Source organism: Symphalangus syndactylus, chromosome 5, assembly GCF_028878055.3.
Source record: "Symphalangus syndactylus isolate Jambi chromosome 5, NHGRI_mSymSyn1-v2.1_pri, whole genome shotgun sequence".
Taxonomy (NCBI): Eukaryota; Metazoa; Chordata; class Mammalia; order Primates; family Hylobatidae; genus Symphalangus; species Symphalangus syndactylus.
Genome location: NC_072427.2, coordinates 5929023 through 5953466, shown reverse-complemented (window position 1 = coordinate 5953466; position 24444 = coordinate 5929023). Strand labels below are relative to the sequence as shown.

Genomic DNA, 24444 nt, shown 5'->3' with positions numbered 1-24444 from the left:
GAGCACCTAATAGATGCCAGGCCCAGGGTTGGGCCCCGAGATGCAGAAATGAGCAAATATGGGGCTCTCCTTCTGGTACTTCATCATTTGCTGGGGGATGGAGTTATAGCCAACATTTATTGAGGGTTTAGTATATGCCAAATTCCTCACAACTCTTTTAGGATAAGTATTATCAGTTTTTACGTTAAAAATTCTAAGCTACGGAAGAGTAAGTAATTCACCCAAGGTCATTACTTCATAAGCAGTGGAGCTGGGATTCAAACCATTGTCTTCTATAATTCTGTATTGCCCCTAAGAAAACAAGGCAGTTCCGAAAGAGTGAATTTAAGTGCCATGTGTAATAAGGTCCTCACTGTCTGCTGGGGTGGGTGGACGAGTGCGAGGAAGACTTCCTAGATAAAGCGGGGTTGGAATGAAAATCTGGAAAGGTGAGGCAAGGATGGAGGCTGGAAGGATGGAGGTGTGGAATTACTCCAACTCAGGGGACACTGCATGTGACGGGTTGAAGGACAGAAGGAGCACTTTTGGTTTTAGGAGCTGAAAAATGTTCAGTAAGATTGGAGTATATCCCATAATTTATTGTAGGGACATTGGTGAGGTGTCAAAACCTTTGACAGAGGAATGGGAGAACAGATTCGTGCTTTAGTAAATTAGCTGGTTATAGTATGTGAATGTATCAGAAGGGCGTAAGCCCTAAGGCAAGAAGAGTAGCTGGGATATGAGGTGAGAGTGAAATAAATCAAGAATAACTGAGGTTTTGGCCTGAGGATCAGGAAGAAAAGAGTTGCCGTTAATTGAAATGAAGATTAGTAAAGGAGCAGGAGGGAAGCTAGCCAGATGTAGTTTAATAAATGGGACATAGGTGTCTAACACCAGTCACTCACCCAGCTAGAAATTACTCAAATATATTGATGGGTCAGATTTTACTAATGTTAAATTCATATACCCGCCTGGTAAAACCATCGATCAGTGATCACACAGAGCAAGCCAAAATTAGAGGAAGAGGTTGCTTGTGACCATAGTTTGGGGAGAGCGCTGTGACCACAGGCAGCCTGGTGAGGAGCGGCCACGTGAAGCCACACTTGCTGCCGCCTCTGGAGAAATCCATTGAGAAAATGAGTGAGTTTGAGTTGAGTCACTGATGCTACCTGTATTCCGAAAGGAAAACAGTGTGGCTCTCTTTCTAGTTTAATCTAAGCCTGTGCTGTCCATAGCAGGTGTGGTTATTTAAATTTCAGCCAAGTTAATTAAAAAGCTCAGTTCCTGGGACACACTAGCCATGTTTTAAATGGTTGCGTGTGACGAGTGGCTGCCATATTGGAGAGCACTGTTGTCCTTTGGTATGTACAGGGGATTGGTTCCAGAGCTACCCCCTCAGTGTAACAAAACCACAGTTGCTCAAGTCTGTGGTGGAAAATGGCATAGTGTTTGCATATAACCTACACATATCTTCCTGTATACTTTAAAATCATCTTTCAATTACTTATAATACCTAACACACTGTGAATGCTGTGTAAGTAGTTGTTATACTGTATTGTTTTTTAAAAATGTATTTTTATTGTTGTATTGTTATTTCTAATTTTTTAATCAAATTATTTTTCATCTGTGGTTTGTTGACGCTCTGCTAGGGAGCACATGGATATGAAGGGCTGACAGTGGAACATTGGCCTGTGCATAGAAGTGACATTTTGCTGCTTTACTTGCAAGCATCCTGCTTCAAAATGATGAAAACTTAGTGTTTTACAATGGTCCAAAAATATTTGAGATCTGAAACACAAATGGAATGCATGTAATAGCACATCTGTACAAATCCTGGTAGTCTTTCTGACCAGGTTAATGTACTGTTAGAATCGTGATGAAAGAGTCTCTATTATAAATAAGAGTGGAAATTGTAACAAACTCGTTATTATCTTCGTTTTCCAATTTTGAGTCTTCTAAACACTCCAAGACCATGCTGGACATTTCAAGAAAATAACATTGAAGAGACAATGTCCTCGTGCATTTATTCATCTTCAGATTCAGTGTTTATGCAAATTGGCCTGAGGGCAGTTGGCTAAAGCTCCAGAAGTCAAGTCTATAAAGCCGATCCCCAGAGGAACCTGAGAAAACCTCTCGGTAAAGTAGGTAAAATCCTTTTGGTGAAACATGAAAAAAAGTAAGAGATAAGGAGGTAATCAAAGAAATGCACAGAAGAATGGTGAAAAATATTTTTAGCATTTCAAAAACGAAAGATTTTGCAGATGATAATTCCAAATGTGGTGAAACTGGCACACTGATGGGAATTTTTGGAAAGCAGTTTAGTAGTATGTATTGAAGTCTTAAAAACAGTAGTTTCTCTTGCCAATATAGAATTTATATTAACTCTACTCATTTAAATTAAGTTTGTAATGATTAGATTAAATGTAATTCTTTTAACATGGCCAGAGGAATCAGTCTTAAAAGCAGGAAATATTTTCTATACAAAAGTTTCGCCTTTCTGAATGTCATGATGTATTTTAAAAAAAGCCTGCCTTTCATTGTATATAATTTTTCAAACGTAGGCATTCTCAATGCCCAAATATAGAGAAGCAATTCAGTAATTAGAGTATGGTTACAGCTATGTATAACTTTTTAAAAATGTGTGGAAGAAAAGCTGAAAGTCTAACATTGACAGTAGTTATTAGGAAATGCTATTCTTTTTTTTTTTTTTTTTTTTTTTTTTTTTTTTTTTTTTTTTTTTGAGACGGAGTCTTGCTCTGTCACCCAGGCTGGAGTGCAGTGGCACAATCTCGGCTCACTGCAAGCTCCGCCTCCCGGGTTCACGCCATTCTCCTGCCTCAGCCTCTCCGAGTAGCTGGGACTACGGGCGCCCGCCACCACGCCCGGCTAATTTTTTGTATTTTTAGTAGAGACGGGGTTTCACCGTGGTCTCGATCTCCTGACCTCGTGATCCGCCCGCCTCGGCCTCCCAAAGTGCTGGGATTACAAGCGTGAGCCACCGCGCCTGGCCTGGAAATGCTATTCTTTTACCTTTGAGTACTTTTGCCACAGACAGTATAAATATATTTTTATCATCATTTCATCTTTTAAAATAAAGTATAAGACAATAATGATGAAATTAAATTGTTGGGCTTATAACATGTAAAGATGAAATATATGACAGTAATTGCAAAGAAAGGAGCTATATTGAAACAGTTTCTGTATACGTCTAGAATCCAGTAATCCCAAAGTAAAAACAAGAATGAAATAATAAAGAGAATAATTGAAATCAGTGGAATTGAAAATGGGCAAATGATAGAGAGGATAGATGAAACTAAAAAACAAAAAAGGATTCTTTGAAACGATAGTAAAATTGATGAATCTTTGTCTAGAATGGTGAAAAAAAAAAAAACAGGAGAAAAGATACATAACCAATATCAAGAGTGGAAGAGAGATTCCCTGTAGTACTGGAAGTCCTAGCCAGAGCAGTCAAGCAAGAGAAAGGAATAAAAGGCATTCAAATTGGAAAAGAGAAAGTCAAATTGTTCCTCTTTGCTGACGATACGATCTTATATCTAGAAAAACCTAAAGACTTTACCTAAAAACTCTTAGATCTGATAAATCAGTACAGTTGTAGGATAAATCAACATACAAAAATCAGTAGCATTTCTATATCCCAGTAATGAAACAGGCAAAAAAAGAAATCATGAAGGTATCTCACTTATAATAGCTACAAAAAAGAAAAAGAAAAAAGAAAAAACCCAACAACCTAGGAATAAATTTAACCAAGAAGATGAGAGCTCTCTACAAGGAAAACTACAAAGCACTGATGAAACAAATCGAAGAGGACACAAACAAATGGAAAGACATCCCATGCTCATGGATTGGAAGAATTAATATTGTTAAAATGACTCTTCTATCCAAGGCAATCTGTAGATTCAATGCAACTTCTATCAAAACACCCACATCATTTTTTCAAAGTTAGAAAAAAAATCCTAAAATTCATATGGAACCGAAAAAGAGCCCAAATAGCTGAAGCAATCCTGAGCAAAAGGGACAAAGCTGGAGGCATCACACTACCTGACTTCAAAATATACTACAAGGCTCTAGTAACCAAAACAGCATGGTATTGACCTAAAAACAGACACAGACCGATGGAACAGAGAATCCAGAAATCTACGTATTTTTAGCAAACTGATTTTCGACAAAGATAACAAGAACATACTTTGGGGAAAGGACACCCTTGGACACCCTCTTCAGGTAAATGTTGCTGGGAAAACTGGATATCCATATACAGAAGAATAAAACCAGACCCCTGTCTCTCACCATATGCAAAATAACACAAGATGGATTAAAAACATGAACATAAGACCTGGAACCACACTTCTACTGGAAGAAAACAGGGAAAACACTTCAGGACATTGGTTTAGGCAGAGATTTTATGGCTAAGACCTCAGAAACACAACTAAAACATAGGCAAATGGGACTATATTTTAGAAACTGAAAAACCTCTCTACAGCAAAAGAAACAATAGAATGAAGAGACAACCTGTCGAATGGGAGAAGATATTTGCAAACTGGCATCTGACAAGGGACATTGTAATATCCAGAATATTCAAGGAACTCAACAGTAAAAACAACAAATAATCCCATTAAAAAGTGGACAGGTCAGGCGTGGTGGCTCACATCTGTAATCTCAGCACTTTGGGAGGCTGAGGTGGGTGGATCACCTGAGGCCAGGAGTTCAAGACCAGCCTGGCCAACATGGTAAAACCCCATCTCTACCAAAAATACAAAAATTAGCTGGGCCCGTGTGGTGGTGGGTGCCTGTAATCCCAGCTACTTGGGAGGCTGAGGCAGGAGAATCGCTTGAACCTGGGAGGCAGAGGTTGCAGTGAGCCAAGATCGTGCCACTGCACTCCAGCCTGGGCAACAAGAGCAAAATTCCATCTCAAAAAAGCAAAAGTGAGCAAAGGACACAAATAGACATTTCTCGAAAGAAGACATGCAGATGTCCAGCAGGTGTGTGAGAAATTGCTCAATATCATTAATCATCAGGGAAATGCAAATCAAAACCATAGTGAGATATCTTATCCCAGTTGTCATGGCTATTGTTAAAAAGACAAAAAATAACAGATTCCAGCGAAGAGGCAGAGAAAAGAAAACTCTTAATACGGCGTCAGTGGGACTGTCAATTAGTACAACCACTGTGGAAAACTGGACATTTCTCAAATAAACTAAAAATAGAAATACTATGTAATCCAGCAGTCAAAGAAAACTCTTAATACGGCATTGGTGGAACTGTAAATTAGTACAACCTCTGTGGAAAACTGGACATTTCTCAAATAAACTAGAAATACTATATAATCCAGCAGTCCCACTACTGAGTATTCAAAGGAAAAGAAATCAGTATATCAAAGGAATACCTGCACTTGTGTGTTTATTACAGCACTATTCACAATAGCAAAGATTTGGAATCAACCTAAGTGTCCATTGTGGTATATATACACACAATAGAATACAGTTTGGCCATAAAAAGTGAGATCATTTGCAGCCACGGATGACGAGGTCATCATGTGAGGTGAACTAAGTCAAGGACAGAAAGACAAATATCATGTTCTCACTCATGTGGAAGCTAAAAACAGTTGGCCTCTCGACAGTAGAGAATAGAAGATAGATAACAGAGGCTGGGAAGGGTATGTTGGTGGTAGGAGGAGATGGAGAGAGGTTGGTTAATGGGTTCCATTCGTTAGAAGAAATAAGTTCTGACGTTCAATAGCAGAATAGGGTGACTATAGTTAACAACAATGTGTTATGTATCTCAGAGTAGCTGCAAGCAGAGACTTGAAGTGTTCCCAGCTCATAGACATGATAAATGCTGGAGGTGATGATTGATAACGCAAATACCCTGACTTGATCATTACACATCTGTGCATGTAATAAATACTCACATATACCCAATAAACATGGAAAATATCACATACCAATAAAAAAATTTAAAAAGAACAGAAGGGGTATGTCACTACAGCTCCTGTAGACATCAAAAAGATTAGGAATATAATGGGCGCCTTTGTGCCCTTAGGAAAAATGGACAGATTTCCTGATGCACATTGCTAAAACTGACCCAAGGAAAAAATAGATTAATAGCCTTATATCAATTTAAGAAATCTAGCTCATAACTAAAACTTCTTACTGAGAGCACTTTAGGCCCAGCCGGCTTCTCATTGAATTATTTCAGATATTAAAGGACATAAATAAGAATTCTACACAGATTTTTTGACAGAGGAGGGAACACTTCCAAGCTTGTTGTATGAGGCTTGTGTGCCCTGATAAAGACCAAACAAAGACCTTGGAAGAAAACTATAGGCCAATATTTTTCATGACAATAGATATAAAAATTCTTAACAATATTGGCAAATCCAGTCTGTTGGTGTATAAAAAAATAAGGCATTATGCCCAAATAGTATTTATTCCAGGAATACAGTATTTGTTTACCATCTGAAAATCAATAGGCTGAGTAATTAGTCACATTAGAATAAAACAGAAATACCTAATAATCATTTCAGTAGATTCAGAAAATGGGACAGTCTTAAATACCTTCATGAGAAAGACGGGAAACCAGAAGCAGAAGGTGATTTGCAAAGCAATGAAAAGCTACAGCTTCCTGGGTGGTGAACTACTGAATTCTTTCCTTTTAAGATCAGGAACCAAGGGAAGGGTCTGTGCTTTTGCCACTTTATTCAGCATTCTCCTGTAGGTTCTAACCAGTGGAATGAGGGCCGAGCAGTAATCAAGGTCATGAATTGGAAAGAAAGAAGTCAAACTGTCTTTATTTGCAGAGAACATAATTGCGCATGTAGACCCTGGCAAGAAAACTACAAATGTGTTCTAGAACTGAAAGTGATTTTGGGTAGATTATAGAATACACAAGTCAGTGTACAAAAATCAATTTTATTTCTATCAGCAGTCATCATTTGGAAAATGGAATTTTAGCTCATTATAATAGCAACAAAGTTTAAAATATTTAAGAATAAATTCAACAAAAGGTATGCATGACATATATAAGCTATAAAACATTGCTGAAGAGAATTAAAGACCTATATAGAAGACTATCCCAGGTTTATGGTTTGGAAGAATCAATATTGTTTAGATCATTTTGGAGAGATTGCCATCCTTAGAGTCAGTGGAGTTCTAATCAAAATTCCAGTAGGCTTGTTTGAAGAATTGACAAGCTGATTCTAAAATTTATTATCCCAAATATTAATAATTTTAAAGAAGGCTAGAGAACTTAAGCTACCTGCTATTAAAACTTGCTATAAGCTACAGTAGTCAAGACAGTGTGGGACTGGTGTATGGAGAGACTTTTAGGTCAATGGAACAAAACAGAATTAAGAAATAGAGCTACACTTTTATGGTAAATTGATTTTCAGCAGTGACACTAGGGTAAATCATTAAGAAAAGAGTCCTTTTAACAAATTGTGCTGGAACAAGTAGATATCTTTGTGGAGAGTACTGAACCTTGAACTTACATTATACCACACACAAAAATTAATTATGGGCCATTGATCTAAATGTGAGAGTTAAAAGTGCAAAATTCATAGAAGAAAAAAAATCTTTGTGACAGTGCATTGAGCAAAGATTTTTAACATAGGATACAGAACTACAAAGTGTGAAATAAATAATGGGCTCCATCAAAATTAAGAGTTTTGCTCTTCAAAACAAAATACAGAAAATGAAAAGGCAAGCAACAAACTAGGAGAAAATATTTACAAAACACATCTGACAAAAGGCTTGTATCCAGAATATACACAGAATTTGTACAACTCATTAATGAGACAACCAATAAAAATGGATTAAGGAGGTGAACAGACAATTCACAAAACAAAGTATATGAATAAGTTCAGTATAACTAGTTATTAGGGAAATAGAAATTAAAAGCACAATAAGCCATGATTTTACCTCTAGAATGAGTGAAATTAAAATTACTAATGATACCAAGATGTAGAACAATTTCAACTCATCCATTGCTGATGAGAATGTAAAATGGTGTAGCCATTTAAAAAGGAACTTATAAAAGTTTAATGTGCATTTAACATATGACCCAGCAAGTCTCTCGTAGGTTATTAAACCCAAGTGAAATGAAAACACACACTCTGTCCCTCTCTCCTTCTCTGTCTCTCTCTCCTTCTCTCTCTCTCTCTCTCTGTCTCTCTCTCTCTCATATATTAATTCATGATAGCATTATTCAAATAGGCTCAAATTGGTAAGAACTCAAATGCCCATCTTCTCATGAATTGATTAATAAAACTATATAGTATACAGTACTATCCAGCAATACAAAAGAATGAACTGTTGATACAACATGGCAGTATTCTGGAAACATCATGCAAAGTGAAGTAAGTCAAACACAAAAGTCTAAATATGATTCTATTGATATGAATTTCCAGAAAAGACAAAACTTTTTTTTTGACCAATGGTTTGCCTGGGACCTAGAGTCTGGGAAGGGCTAAAGAGAGATGAAGGAACTTTTTGAGGTGATGGAATGTTCTATATTTTAAATAGGGTGGTGGGTTATATACCTGTATACAATTATCAGAGCTCATCTGTACCCTTAAAGTGAATGCATTTTACCTTAATAAAGCTGTTAGAAAAAAAAATCCCCTTATATTCATAGGTAATGTTTCTTTGCTTCTGTTTATATACATTAATTTTTTTTTTCTGGTAAATTTAAGTGAACTTGTTGAGATTATGCTACAGCTTATTTAAAATAAGTTCCACCTGGGGAGAAAATGTTTGATGAGGGGACAAAGTAATAAGTTTGGTGGGGTTGCTGTTTTAGATGAAATGTTTAGGGAAGGCTTTTCTTTTTTTGATAAAAGGACATTTGAGTGGATACAGAGTGACATGAGTTCAATTAACGTTTTCTTTTCACATCTTGTACATTTCTTACTGAATTTCTGTCTAGGTGTTTTGTAGTTTATGTTGCTATTAAAATGAGATATTTTTCTTACCTTATTTCATGGGCTAATCTTTAAATTACATTTTGTTTGCATTTTCATTGCTTTCTAATCTCCCATTTGATTTTAACAGAGACTATGCAGATCATTGTTGTGTTCGTTAATCTCTGTTTTTCCTTTGCTCAGTGTAGCATCAAAATGTACATAGAACCTAAAAGAGACCTGAAAGGGAAACCAAAGATGCAAGTGCAGTGTTTTGTAACATAATTTTAATTTTACCATCAAATAGAAGGAGTATAGGATACAAATAAGGATGTTGGCTGAAAGGTGGGAGATGCAAGTGCAATGTTTTGTAACATAATTTTAATTTTACCATCAAATAGAACGAGTATAGGATACAAATAAGGATGTTGGCTGAAAGGTGGGAGATGCAAGTGCAATGTTTTGTAACATAATTTTAATTTTACCATCAAATAGAACGAGTATAGGATACAAATAAGGATGGTGGCTGAAGGGTGGGAGATGCAAGTGCAATGTTTTGTAACATAATTTTAATTTTACCATCAAATAGAACGAGTATAGGATACAAATAAGGATGGTGGCTGAAGGGTGGGAGAAGTGAAAGAAGGTATTCTTAAATTTCACTTGCAGATTAAGAGGGAATGTCTGCAAGCAATTGACTGGCCAGGTATAGATTAGAAATTACCTCTGGCAAGATTTTTTGTTTCATTTGAATGGGAGGGCATCTTGTAGATTTCACACCTGACTTCGAACTTTTGCTAAGTGATTCACCTGAAACAGGCTTGAGTGACTTGAGGGCTCAGCAGTTATCTGCCCAGTGGAAACATTAGTATCATGCTCATGCCTTACCAGCAGATGGCAGCAAAATGCTGTGTTAAAATGTTCTTTCTCTACTTAAATTTAAGTCCTATAGTAAACAGGTACTGTATATTTTTCTTTCAGTTAAGACCAAGGTAGATATAATGCCCTGATTTCCCCTAAATAGATACAACTAATACTACCATTGTGTGTCACTTTATAGTAAATGTTTTTAGAAATCTACACGATATGGCTTACCTAAAAAAAAACTTATTTTGTATAGGTTTTGTCAGCAACTCCTTCACTGAAATACTCTCCACAGTATTATTATTTTACATATAGTTTCCTGCCTCAGATTTTTCTAAGAGAACCATTTGTCATAATATGTTCTAGACCTAAATAACGTTTATTAAGCAATACGTGAGTTTTTACTCACCTGTGGAGGCTGTGTGTGTGTATGTATGTGTATGTGTGTGTGTAAAACATTAATGATTTTTTTTCTTTTATTAAAAAGCCAAAAATTAAGGTGACTTTTACAAGAAGAGAGCATTTTCATCCTGGGTAGTTAGGTCTGATCAGTTTATCTTTTACATGGAATTGCTGGCTTCCAGGAGGTGCCCTGCATGACCTGTCCTTGTCCCTCTTCTGCCCTCAGCCAGGGATGCCATGGGGTGAACACCATCAAGAACCAACCTTTGGCTTAATGAAAGATCCAAGGCCAGTGACAAAAGTCTGTGACTTGAGTCACATAGCAGATAAATTATTACAATTGTTTTTTCTTCCCCAGAGATCAGTCATTAGGAGAGGTTTTTGGAACTGCTTTAGAAAATAATATTTATACGATGCTGAGGTTATTCACATAATGCATTGCTTAATTCTTATAAACTCCAAAGTTCATGTAAGAATTCAGAATAGACTTCTACCTTGTGAAAAAACAATTTATCAAGATTACTTGACATATATCTGAGATGCTTTGGAATTTTTACAGACCACAGAAAAACTTTTATTACTTAATATACCCTAAGACAACACAGTGTGTCAGACCATAGTATATCCGTAATTTAGAGCAGCAGATGTTGCTACACATGCTTCTCTTTAAGACCGAGAAGAAGCACAAGAGAAAATAAAACAAAAAGTTCAAAACAGAAGAGAAACATGAAACAGTGCAGAGATGAAGGAGTTGAGTAGCCAAAGGCAGTTGGTTAAATTAACAAAGACAGGGGATGTGGTGATCTGTACTCTGTGTTTTTTGTGTATATCTTTTTAAACACTTTGTTGTTCTCCTTTCGTTAACCCAGACGTGATAACATTCTACAAAATTTATTTTCCATTAAAACCAGACTTGAATTAAACTGAGGAAAAAAGTACTTGATATTCATTACAGTGTTTGGTTGCTTCACATTTTATGTGAGAATTGGCCACAGTTTGCTGTGCCATGGTAATGTTTGTTGTTTTGTCTTAGAGTCTGCTAATACTTTCATTTTGGTTTTAACTCCAGCTGATCCTACAGTTAAAGACTTAATCGGAGGCTTCACGGCTCTTCATTATGCAGCCATGCATGGCCGGGCCCGCATTGCACGCTTGATGTTAGAATCTGAATACAGGAGCGACATCATTAATGCAAAAAGCAATGACGGCTGGACTCCCCTCCATGTGGCTGCCCACTACGGCAGGGACTCATTTGTCCGGCTTCTCCTGGAGTTCAAGGCTGAGGTTGACCCACTCAGTGATAAAGGTACCACACCGCTTCAGCTCGCCATTATCCGAGAGAGGTCCAGCTGTGTGAAAATCCTCCTGGACCACAATGCCAACATCGACATTCAGAATGGTTTCCTGCTGCGATACGCCGTCATCAAAAGCAATCACTCTTATTGCCGCATGTTCCTTCAGAGAGGGGCAGACACAAACTTGGGTCGCTTAGAAGACGGACAGACTCCTTTACACTTATCTGCCCTTAGGGACGATGTGCTCTGTGCACGGATGTTATATAATTACGGAGCAGACACGAACACACGGAACTATGAAGGACAGACCCCACTGGCTGTTTCAATAAGTATTTCTGGAAGTAGTCGACCATGTTTGGATTTCTTACAAGAAGTCACAAGTATGTAATATAATTATTACTTTATTGCGTTTTTTAAAAATTTGCACCTTCGGAGGAGCTTAATGTGTTTTTGCAACTTAAGATGACTAGATATTAATCATTCCTATAACCACTGCTTGATAAGCGATGCCTCATTCTTCTGAAATAAAAAAAACTTTGACTGTATCACAAGATTTCATAAAAATTCAATTGTGTTTCTAAATGTAACAGGGGTAGACAGTAAGAGTGAGGGAAGGAATGGAGAGAAGGACAGAAAGGAGAATTTTTTTTAGATGGACAAAGATCTGTGTTAGAACAAGGCAATTCCTGTTGGTCATAAGGATAATCTTACCTGGCTTCCATTGACTTCAAGTTGAGTTAGAGGGAGAATTTTGGATTTTAGATTCCTTAGCTGTGACAATATCCTAGAATTTGTGCTTTATTGCTAAGTTGTTCACGTTTTAATTGTGGCTCTTCTGCTTCATGAGAACCCATATGAAATGGAACAGTGGTACTGTTTATTTAGGGATACTGCTAGTGGAAGTTAAGGATGCTAGAAATTGTTGTAAGAAAATATTTGCTAGCAGTGGGAAGTGTGGCACCACAGTCCCTGGACCACATGGCTTCCATTGTATTTGAACTTTTTTGTGTGGGTGCTTTTTTTTTAAAGCCTAGAAGTATCTGGCCCACTTTCTGTAGTAACACGTGCGTCCTAGTTGTTTCTCTGATGGGGTATCAGTTTGTGTGTACGTAGCCATCCTCTCTTGTCAAGCTTCCATGTGACCAGTTGAATGTGTGTCTCATGCTTAATGTCCAACATGAAGCTAAAATCTGTAAACAAAATTGATTTGACTGTCTGCTGAACTTTTTAATGAATTCCTGTTTCCTCACTGGTTTTGAACCTTTGGTCATTACTATAGAAGAAGACATATTAACATCCTGGGTACCAGCTACTAGAGGACAAGGGCTTTACTTGACCTGCTTGTAAGTAACCCACTCTACCCCTTGGAGCTGACCTTTGGAGTACAAATTTGCTTTATGAAGAAACAAAATGTAATTTGAATTTTTCAGATTCATGGAAGAAAAGATGCAATTATTATCACTAATGTTTTAAGACTAAAGCATAAGAAGAAATCACACTACTTAGTCTCCTCAGTGCTGGCCAGTGCCAGTTTCTGTAATGTTGGAAATGGTCTCTCTTTGCTGTCCAGTATAGTAGCCACTGGTCCCAGGTGGGGACCCATTGAGCAGCTGTTAATGTGACCATTGCCACTGAGGAACTGAAATTTTTCTTTTATTTAATTGCTATTTAAGTTTAAATGGCCAAAAGTGCCTGGTGGTTCCTTTGTTGGTCCACACAGATCTGCCTGTCTTGGGAGAGGTATTTGGGGCTGACTGGTGAGTGCTCCACTGCAGAAAGCTTTTGAGACAAGATGGGAGATGTGATGCCCGCAGGGCTGCAGTTCCTGCTTGCCTTGTTGTTCTTTCAACTTCTACATTAGAGACTTAGTTATAATGAGTGTGGCCGCCCTTAGGAAGGCATGTCATATACTCACTTAAATGCCTCAGCCCCTTTTTTTAAAATACTTTGTTCAGTGGTTAATGGCATAGACTAGAGCTAGACTGCAAGAGTTTGAGCCCTAACTCTATCACATGTTAGCTGTGACCTTGGGCAGGTCACCTAATCTCTCTGTGCCTTAGTGTCTTCACCTTCAAATTAAGATAATATAGGCTTGTTATGAGAATTAAATGAGTTAATATTTATAATGCACTTAACACTTAAAATGTTCCTGTTCTTTGTAATTGTTTTTCAAGATAAAGTGTAACTAATAAACTGAGGGTGGATTAACAGCAAGGACTGGCTTGCCACCAACAGAACAAATCTTTAGATTCATATTCAACTCAAGCCTCCAAGTTTCAACCCTGTATACAACTGTTCAAAGTCTGTACGTGCAGGCACGCAGCCAGGTGGCCGAGAGGAGCCGCTGGGCAGGACGAGCACGTGGGCAGCTGCCCTGTGTCCCTGAGCCTTCAGAGCTGCCCCTAGCAGTGCTGTTGGACAGCAGGAATGTTGAGTGAAAGACTCACATGCACTTTAAAATGTGAGCAGATAGAAACATCAGTGGGGACTGCCTCTGTGTGTGCTTAGGTTCTCCACTGCACGAGGAGCAGAGCTGTGCGCCCAGGAGGTCCTCGGTGAGTCCTGGCACTCTGGCTGACTGCGCACAACGAGGGGTGGGGACTGAGGAAGCACTGGCTGCTTTCCTGAGTGCAGGGCCCTCTGTCTGTTAAGGCTCCAGTTGTCCTCTGTCTTCAGGTGCCTCCACATAATTTAGCATTTCTTGACTCTCCAGTGGTGTTTCCTGCCAACAGCGAATTTGGTGTCTCTGCTTCACCTGTGTGTTCTTTGGCTCTAAATAGGTTTTCTTTTCCTGGTGAACACCATGGGCTAGAAGGAACAGCTGTGGCTGATGCTCTGGACTGAGCTTTCTCGTGAAAAGCAGCTTGAAAGAAGGTTGGTTAGTTCAGGGAACACTAAATCAAAGCTGAGAGCTTCTTCTAGCCCGCGTGCCGTGAGCACTGCGCCCCAGGCATCGTGCTGTTGGCTTATGATTGGAGATTGCAGACTGCCGAGGCCTAAGGACAGCAGAGGGGCCACATGGTGGTCTTCGTTCGGGGACGTTTTACTCTTCATCACACTGTTTTGACTAGAAACAGATTATTTAAATTGGAAGAGACCAAAAAAATTATAATACCAGAATTTAAAAACTACTCTGGCGTTTTGGAAAAATTGCCATAAAAACTCTGATATATAGTGCAAAAACAAACAAACAAAAAAAAAACAGAGCGCACCCGTGGCTTGGTAATAAGGTAGCATCTGCTTGTGACCTGTTGGTCCTGAGTAGGGGGAGAGGCCATGAAGAGCTGCTGTTGCTGTTGCCTACAGCCAGCATTCAGACCTCAGAACCTGCCCCCTTCCGGGATGGCAGCAGCGCAGCAGGGCCCATCCATGGAGGAGCCACTTCTCTGTGCCCCGGAATGATAAACACAGCTAAGAGGAGCCAGAGCACCTGCCTGAATAATGAGTGTCACCTGTGGAAGGAAAGCTGCGTCCTGCTTAGTTAGCAATGTTTATAAGAAGCCAGTTTTTGGTTTTTTACTTGTGGCCAAAAAAAAAAAAAAGGCATGAATAAATTAAAGAGAGAACAGTGAAGGTGTGACCCGTGTCAAGTAGAAATGGTAGTGACAGCTGGGCGCAGTGGCTCATGCTTGTAATCCTAGCACTTTGGGAGACTGAGGCGGGCAGATCACCTGAGGTCAGGAGTTCGAGACCAGCCTGGCCAACATGGTGAAACTCCATCTCTACTAAAAATACAAAAATTAGCCGGGCATGGTGGCACATGCCTGTAATCCCAGCTACTCGGGAGGCTGAGGCAGGAGAATCGCTTGAACCCAGGAGGCGGAGGTTGTAGTGAGCTGAGATTGTGCTACTGCACTCCAGCCTGGGCAACAAGAGTGAGACTCTCTCAAGAAAAAAAAGAAAAGAGAAAGAAAGAGAGGAAAGGAAAGGGGAAACGGGAAGAAAGAGGAAAGGGAAAGGAAGGAGAGGAAGGAGGAAGGAAGGAAGAAAAGAAAGAGAAATAAATGGTAGTGAGGACAGACAGCGGTGGACATTCTGGAGGTAAATAGCCCCTTGTGCCTGCGCCAGGACTAGGTTGAGGCAAGTGAGGTGGCCAGGGCACAAAACTTAGGAGGCCCTCATTCTCAGGCTCGTGCATACAAAGTGGAATAATGTGTACATAATGTTTGCACACACACCACTCCAGAACTAAGAGGATCCCGGAGGCTCTGGCATGTGGGCATTGGTTACAGTTCTCCAGCCTCAGGTGAAGAGCAGAAGGTTGTGGGAATGTTTGCCCCATTCAAAAGAGAAACTGAGTGGTTATGCACAAGAAAAGGGTGACACAAGATGTTGTTAAACAGGTACAGTACTATAACCTTGTGAAAAGATCGTCCCTCAGTAAAGCTTGAGGAATAAATAACAACACCACCCATCCTGAAGAATCAGATAGTGAGTTAGTGATTTTTTTTTCTTATCTTCTTGCTCACAATGTAAACTCCCATAGTCAATGTATGGACCAAGGAGTTATTCAGAATATGAAATCTTTTAGAGAGAGATTCCGTGAGAAAGCTGAACCTCAGGCAGTGACTAGCAAGCACGTTTAATCATGTACATATTCATATATACACACATAGAAAAATGAGGCTTTAATGATGGGCACAACTGGAATTTTGTTCAAAGAGAAGTAGGAGAAAATGTATGTTTTTGGGGAAAACCCCACCTCAGAATGCTTAAGCACAAATTATAGACCTGGCAAGGTAAGTACTGTTCTCACCGAGCCATTTCTGCAGGTGAAAGGAAAGGATTGGAAAGAAAAGAGATAGGGCCGGGTGCAATGGCTGACACCTGGAATCCCAGCACTTTGGGAGGCCAAAGCAGGTGGATCACTTGAGGGCAGGAGCTCGAGACCAGCCTGTCCAACATGGTGTGAAACCCTGTCTCTACTAAAAACACAAAAATTAGCTGGGTGCAGTGGCATGCACCTATTGTCCCAGCTACTCATGAGGCTGAGGCAGGAGAATCTCTTGAACCTGGGAGGCTGCAGTTGCAGTGAGCTGAGATCGCGCCACTGCACTCCAGCCTGGGTGACAGAGTGAGACTCCATCTCAAAAAGAAAGAAAGAAAAGAGAGAGAGAGAGAGAGGGAGAGAGAGAGAGAGAGAGAGAGAAAGAAAATAAAGAAAGAAAAAGAAAGAAAGAGAAAAAGAAAGAAAGAGTAGCTGCAGTTCCTTGTGCAAATGGTATGGAAATCGGAGGAAACTTTCAGTAACACAGTCCAGTGACAGGTCAGATAGCAGTAAATAGGCTGGCTCCCTCCTGGAGAATGCCACTGGAAAGGAGGCGGTGTCTGATTGGCTAGATTATTTGCAGAAAAGAGGCCATATTGTGCCTTCTACCTAGGAATTCCTTTCACTGTGAGGCTTTTTACCCTTTATATAGGGGGAAAGGTTCAAAACGCAAAGTGGAGTCAAAAGTTTGTTTGCCCCAGCAGACCATGTACAGCTCTGTTGGAGGGGTCACCTGGTCACTCCTTTTTCCCTTTGCCAGTGACATCCACATCTGTACTGTGTTGAGAATTTCACCTCCTCAGAGCTGCTGCTTTTTAAGGCGTTAAGACAGGATTTTACAATTACCATCTAGTAATTTAATTAATCTTAATAATTAGTGGTTGTTTTAAATTTCCTGGCTGGTAATTCCAACACCTGTGTCATATTTAAGTCTGGTTCTGATGCTTATTTTGTCTCTCCAGACTGTGTTTTTTTCTTGCCTCTTAGTATGTTTTGTGATTTATTTTTCCTGAAGCTAGACATGGTGGGTAACAGAAACTGAGGTAAATGGTCCTTTGACGTGAGGCTTTTTATTAATCTGGCTGTGAATTGGGCTGTGCGTCATGTTTATTGCAGCTGTGGGTGCCAGAGGGATCCGGTCCCTGCAGTGCGCTTGTTTTTGTCCCGTGTCTTGGCTTTGGGCTTCCCTAAGCACCCTCGTTGGAGAGAGGGTGCACCCTGCAGCTTTCTTGGCTTTCATCCTCTGTCACACGTTGGAGCCCCATTGGTGCAGTTGTAAGGTGTGGGGAGGGCTAGTGGTCTGCAGTCTTCTGATTCACTCTCAGTCTTTCAGTGGGCCTGTGTCCCTAGGCTGCGTCTTCACACATGTCTCTTCTTGTGTAGCTTTTCCAGCCCCATAAGCGAGACAGGAGGCCGGAGGGGACTGGACTCAGGGATGCCTTTCCTCACGGCTCTGAGACAAGGCTCTGAGAAAGTCTTTCCCCCCTGGGGCGCGGGCCTTTGTCATGGAGAAGGTTCTGGGTGCATTTCACAAGGGTTACTCTCACCTCCTCATGCTGGAGCCCTGAGAGGGTCTTTACTGTCTCTTTACCTTGAGAACTTGGTGAGGTTCCTGGGAGTAAAACTCACAGCCGAGTGGGGGCTTCCTAAGACTAGCTGCCACTCTCAGACCAGTCAATTCACAGTCTGGCCATTCGTCGAAATTACCATTTCAGTGTTCCTACCAGTTTATGGCTTCGGTGACTTTGGCTCCAGGTACACCAATGTCAGCCATGGCTCTGAATTTGTTTTCTCTCCAGATTCTGTGGAGGTTTGCCCCACAACTTCAGTTTTCTGATGGATCTGTGAAAAGTCATCGACTTTGAGTTTGTTAGTGTTTTTTGTCTTGTAAGGGTGGGAGTGATGATTTCCAGGCTCTTTATACATGTTGGAACTGAAACTGGAAGTCTATTTAGTTTTATCATTTTTACTTAAAATAGGAAAAACATATCTGTCCGTTGTCCTTTGAGCTGATTAATGTTTTGCCCACTGGGATCAGGTGTCTCCTGTACATCATCCCAAAGAACGCCCCCCACTGTGCCTGTTCAGAAGCGCCGTTGAATCAGTAGAATGGGATGATAGAGCAGCTAATGGGCTTCTGATCTAGTGTCTGACTTGCCTTATAAACCTGGACAAGATGTTTAACACCCCCCACCCTGCTGGGAGCAGTTTCCTTCTCTGAAAAACAGGGGAATTGGAACAGAGTCCCCAAGTCCCTCCTTTTTAAAAATTCTTGCCACTAACCACTCTTAAAGGCTATGATTTTCTGCTTCTTGTGATTTAAAACAAAACAAAAATTGTTTTTATTTATTTATTTATGTTAGAATGATGTTTCTCAGTGTGGACTTTAGCCGAGGCTCCTCAAGATTGTTTTAGGTGCCTATGAGATCAAAACCAATTTCCTAACAGTACTAAGATGTGATTTGCCTTTTTCACTGTGATGACATTTGTGTTGATGGTGTTCCAGCAGTGGTAGGTGAAACTGCTGGCCTGTTAGCATGAATCGAGACAGTGGCCCCAGCCGTACTGGTCATTGTTCACCGCCAGACACTCTCAGGAAAAAACATTCCAATTCCGCTTAAGAATGTCTGTGACGAAGCGGTAAAATTAATTTTATTAAATCTTGTCCCTGCAAATACTTTTTAAATTTTCTGTGGGATGGAAATGGCAAGTATTCTTACTGCATACCAAAGTGCAGTGATTTGACTGGGGAAAAGCAACTTCAATTTGTTTGAGCTGAACCGGCAGCTTTTTCATGGAACACCATTTTTACTTGAAAGAGTAACAACTAAACTCTAGCCATTTAGTCTTGGGTATTTGGCAGACATTTTCTTGAAAATGAGTAAAATTCACTTGTCACTTTAAGGAAAACAACTGACATGCCTTAGGGCCAGTCATAAAATTTGAGCTTTGCAAATGAGGATTTTAGAAAACTTGTGTTTGCTGCTGTGTGATTGCTAGTATCTAAGACTTCTTCAATCAGTGAAGATATTAACAAAAGTGATTTTTTGATCTCGTGTAATGGAACGGGTCAACATTTGGAAGCTCCACATAACCCAATGAACCTTGTTTTCCAAATGACTAGTGCATAATGTGACAACAATCACACATGGATAAACAATCCATTTCAAGTGCAAGGTGAACCAGTGGATTTTAATGTAGCAGAGTATGAAAGTTCATCAGTTTGGTTCCAGATTTCATATTGTGACTAGCCATTAAGAAACACCCACTTGTCTAGTTTTGATGGAGTATCAGAGAAGATCCACAGTTACTTGAAAAAAGTTATTTAAAAATCCCTTCCTTTTCCAACTGCGTATCTGAGTGAGGCTGGATTTTCTTCAGGTGCTCCACTCAAGACAGCACATTGTAACAGATGAAATGCAGAAGCAGATCTCTGACTCCAGCTGCCTTCTGTGAAGCCAGACATTAAAAGACATTTGCAGAAAACTGTAAGAAGTGCTGTTCTCACAAAAATCCTTTTTGTTTTGGAAAGCAGCTCTTTTTTTTTTTTTTTTTTTTTTTTACGTAAAAATTTATTTCAATTGATTGTGGATTTTTTCTTATTTTTAAGTGAATTGGATATTTTAAAAATTTCTCAATTTCTAAAGTGGTAAATATAGATAAGTATAACTGACATAAAGATTCTTTGAGCGTCTCCGATTTTAAAAGTGCAAGGGGGTCCTAAAACTAAAAAGCTGAGACCTAGCGATATACATTCCCTAAAATCAGATTTTTAAGGGTGTCCTGTTAGCCTAGTGTTTCAGAATTTGATGACTCTCTAATGTATTTCTGTTTAAAGTTAAAATCTGTGGATAACATGAGATGTATTACATTATTGCTTGCTGTTTACTATCATATTTACTATGTAGGCTCTGCAGAGATCAGTGATTTCCTGAAGTTTGTTTATAAAACTGGCTGGCTAGTCCAAAGGTAGTGTCCACAGTCAGTTACAGATGAGATCCCTCGTTCTACTCTTTCCTCCCTTCTCACTACTGCACTTGACTAGTCTTAAAGAAAAAGAAAAATTGTGGTTCTACCAGATACTGTGAAGTCAAGTGGATTCATGATTCAGATCAGTTTGGAAGACTAGTACCTTGGATCCTAGGTCCAGGTTTCAGAGGTTCACTGTGCACAGTAACATATCAAAGGGGCCAGGAAGTCCTTGAATAAATAAATCATTTATTTGTTTACTAGTGTGAACAACTTACTTTCATGGCTTACTTTGACAGAGCGTGTTTTTAATTATTATTATTTTAAGTTCTGGGATACATGTGCTGAACGTGCTGGTTTGTTACGTGGGTATACATGTGCCATGGTGGTTTGCTGCACCTGTCAACCCGTCATCTAGGTTTTAAGGCCCGCATGCATTAGGTGTTTGTCCTAATGCTCTCCCTCCCTTTGTCCCCCACCCCCCGCCAGGCCCTGGTGTGTGATGTTCACCTCTCTGTGTCTATGTGGTCTCATTGTTAAACTCTCACTTATGAGTGAGAGCAGAGCGTCTTTTATTCCTGTGGCAGGCTCTGGTCTAGGTGATTCTGAAGTCAGAGAATACGCTAGTTTGGTATTTACTCTCTATAGGAGGCTGAGCTGAGGCAGTGATCTGCTTGTAGTAGACACTGTTCAAAGACTGGAAGCAACCACCAGTATGCTTTGGTGGTGTGTAACAGAGAGGGCTGGGCTGTATTTTGATTTGTACGTTTTAAGGAGTTAACTGACATGTATTTCTAAAAGAAAAAGATCAAGTAGATGGGAATTGAGTTGTATAAACGGTTTTGCAGAAGACAGTCTGTCAGGTAGTTAAACTAGTTGCTTTCTGGAACATTAATCACAGATATCTGAAGATACTATTTTATAAATATCACAGTAACCCGAAATATTTTTGTTTAAATTTCAGCAATAGTCAAGTGCTGTGTTCTAGCTGTAGAAGTAAAACTTTAAAGGCAGCATTTCAAACTTTAAAATAAATAGGGAGTAAGAAAAATCACGACGACTCCTTTTTTTTAATTTTAAGAAAGCGGGCTTGGGTTTTCTCCAGTTAAACCCTGTATAGCAATAAGTATATGAGCAGCTGATCACACAGAATGCCTCTAAAACAAGTGCCTTCCCCTCCTGTGTTCCTTTGAATGCTACTTTGATATTTTTGTAGGATGGTTTATCCAAAGCAGTGTTGTGTAGTACAACTCTTTGGAGAAGTAATTTATGTCATACATTTTAACCAGGGGCATTTTTGATTATTGATTTATAATTATATCATAGTCTTACTGGGTTTTTCAGTCCCAGTTGTTAAGAATCACTTTTAAAAATAAATAGTACACAATTTTTAGTCAAATTGCATCACATTTTAAGGTTCTTTGATGCAGAAAATATCCTGCCCTTTATAGTATTTGTATTACTTTCTATTTTTAATATAGGCATCTAGATATTTCTGGTCATTTGACTTAGTGCAAATGGAAAACATAGTTCAGAGCTCATTTACCTTTGGAAAAAAGCTACCAATAGAAAAATATCATAAGCCTGATATTGTATACATTGGGATTCTATCTAAGAGAATACCATAATTGTTATTTTAAGGAGAGCTAGAAACTGCCTTTGTCCTATAAAGTAAGATTCGTTTAGCACATTTCATACTACGGTCCCTCTGAAGGGAATTCAGAGGCAAGAGCAAAGGAATAAAATGTGTTTATGGTAGGATTTTTTTCTTTTTTTTTTTTTTTTTTGAGACAGAGTCTCACTTGTCGCCCCTGCTGGAATGCAATGGTGTGATCTCAGCTCACTGCAACCTCTGCCTACAAGGCTCATGCAATTCTCCTGCCTCAGCCTCCTGAGTAATTGGGACTACAGGCGTGCGCCACCACACCCAGCTAATTTTTGTATTTTTAGTAGAGACGGGGTTTCGCCATGTTGGTCAGGCTGGTCTCGAACTCCTGACCGCAAGTGATCTGCCCGCCTTAGCCTCTCAAAGTGCTGCGATTACAGGCGTGAGCCACCATGCCCAGCCTATGGTAGGATTTTAAAATGGGAAGCTGAAATAAAGAGGTATCGGGCGACCATCCCAGGTGTTGACCTACGATGGAGAGAGTCTGGGAGGTCAGGTGTGTAGAGCAATCCAGAGGACGCAAATCTTTCACTTATTCCTTTGTGCCTCCCCTCCACCTCCAATTTCTACCCCTCTCCACCCCAAAGAACAACTTTGGAACTTGTTTTGCCTTCATTTTTCTCACTTTGGGTATTTAAAAATGTTTTTCCTCTCTATCTTTATGAACCAGATATTTTTAAACAAATAAGTTGATCCTATCATAAAAATGGTAATGGCAATGTCACAGGGAGGTGATTTAGGATATTTAATTTTCTAAATTATGCCGCTGGCCCTGGCTTTGTAATTTACACTAGACCCTTCAAAAGCTGATTTCCTATTTTATACTAGCCCAATTATTACTAATGATGGGCTTCTTTATAAAATGGAAAGACTAATAACCCTTTGAACTATTATGTAATTCCACTGTAGTCCATTAGTATGCATACCTGGTAGTTTTTTCTGCATCCCCTAAAGGGTTTGTAATTCTTTAAATTATGCTCTTTTGTGAGATGTCTTCCAGTTTCCCCGTTACGATCCCATGCACAGGGAAGTAGTTCTCTAATAGGGGAGGAATTAATTTTCTAAGATGCCTAGTAAATGGTGCGCACGTTTGTGTTGATTTTTCTTCTTTTATTCATTCTCTTTCTGTGCCTTCTCTTCTGCCACTGCCCTTCTCTTCCCTTGGCCCTTTAATCTCTGGGATAGTGCATTGTTGAATACATACAGCATTAATAGATGCTCAGTAAATACTTCTAAGCGATCTGTTGACAAAAAACATAAGTACTTCTCTTTCAGTCATAATCTACTCCTAAAATGCCATTTCTGAAAAAAATAGCTCCTTAGGCAGTCTTAGAAATGACAGTACTTACCATGAGCAGTCCTTATTATGCCTAAAATTTAGCTCACTTTTCACTCAGCAGTGCTGGTGCATGGCAAGATGAGTTCACACCTGTACACTCGTAGAGAAACAGTGAGTGATATCCCTCACCTCATCTCTGCACATTTTTTTTTTTTTTTTTTTTTGAGACAGAGTCTCGCTCTGTTTCCCAGGCTGGAGTGCAGTGGCGCGATCTCGGCTCACTGCAGGCTCCGCCTCTCAGGTTCACGCCATTCTCCTGCCTCAGCCTCCCGAGTAGCTGGGACTACAGGCGCCTGCCACCGTGCCCGGCTAATTTTTTGTATTTTTAGTAGAGACGGGGTTTCACTGTGTTAGCCAGGATGGTCTTGATCTTCTGACCTCGTGATCTGCCCGTCTCGGCCTCCCAAAGTGCTGGGATTACAGGCGTGAGCCATGGTGCCCGGCCTGCACATCTTTTTATATAGGTAAAAGCCCTCACGTCTCTGCCTGATTCAAGTCAGGCAGGGAGTTCTGGAATATGATTTCTATCAATTTGCTCAGGACTGTTCCCCACTAATGGGTTTCCAGTTGCTTCTTTACTGTTCAACTGTCGTCTAGTTTTCTTACTGTCCTGACACCAGGGAGATGGAGACTCCAGCTTCCAAAGAGGGGCCTTCTACTTTTTTGGTAACCAGAAGCAAACATCCTTACAAATATTTAAAAATGTGTTTACCTGGTACTTAGTATGTGCTTGGCACTATTGTAAGCACTTTTCCAAAATTAACCTTTTTAATGCTTGTAAAGCCTTTGAGGTGAGTGTGATTATTATGAGAATACAGGCAGGAAGCTAAGGAGCCCAAGATCACACAGATTGCAAGTGGTGGTGGGGCCAGGAGCCAAATCCAGGCAGCCTGGCTCCAGAGTTGATGCTTTTAACCACTATGATATGCCTCCATCATTAAAGGAAATTCTGCAGACAGGAGTTACACATGGTCAAGAAACCTTTTAAAAGGTCAGATTCTCCCAACAACACACATTTAAAGGAGAAGAAAAATTAGTCTAGAGCATTTCAACATATTGACTAGCATTTCAACATATTTAGGCCTAAGAATGTGCATTTTTCCCTGGGAAAGGCTTACGCAGAGATAAATAACTTGTGAGGATGGTAGCATTTCTGTCAGTGCTTCCCTTGAATTAAAGTCGTTGGCTCATTTTTGCCCTCTTGCATCTTATCATAGACAATGAAGAAAAGCCAGTGATGCTTAC

The 24444-nt window shown here is 39.8% G+C and overlaps 1 protein-coding gene across 1 annotated transcript in view; it reads left to right on the top strand.

Moving 5' to 3' along the window:
• The window catches only part of ASB7 (ankyrin repeat and SOCS box containing 7), a 51260-nt gene that overhangs the window by 17459 nt on the left and 9357 nt on the right, over window positions 1-24444 (top strand). The window contains exon 5 of the mRNA XM_055277065.2: window positions 11232-11837. Within this exon, the coding sequence (XP_055133040.1) occupies window positions 11232-11837 (606 nt within the window). The remainder of the gene's footprint in view (window positions 1-11231; window positions 11838-24444) is intronic.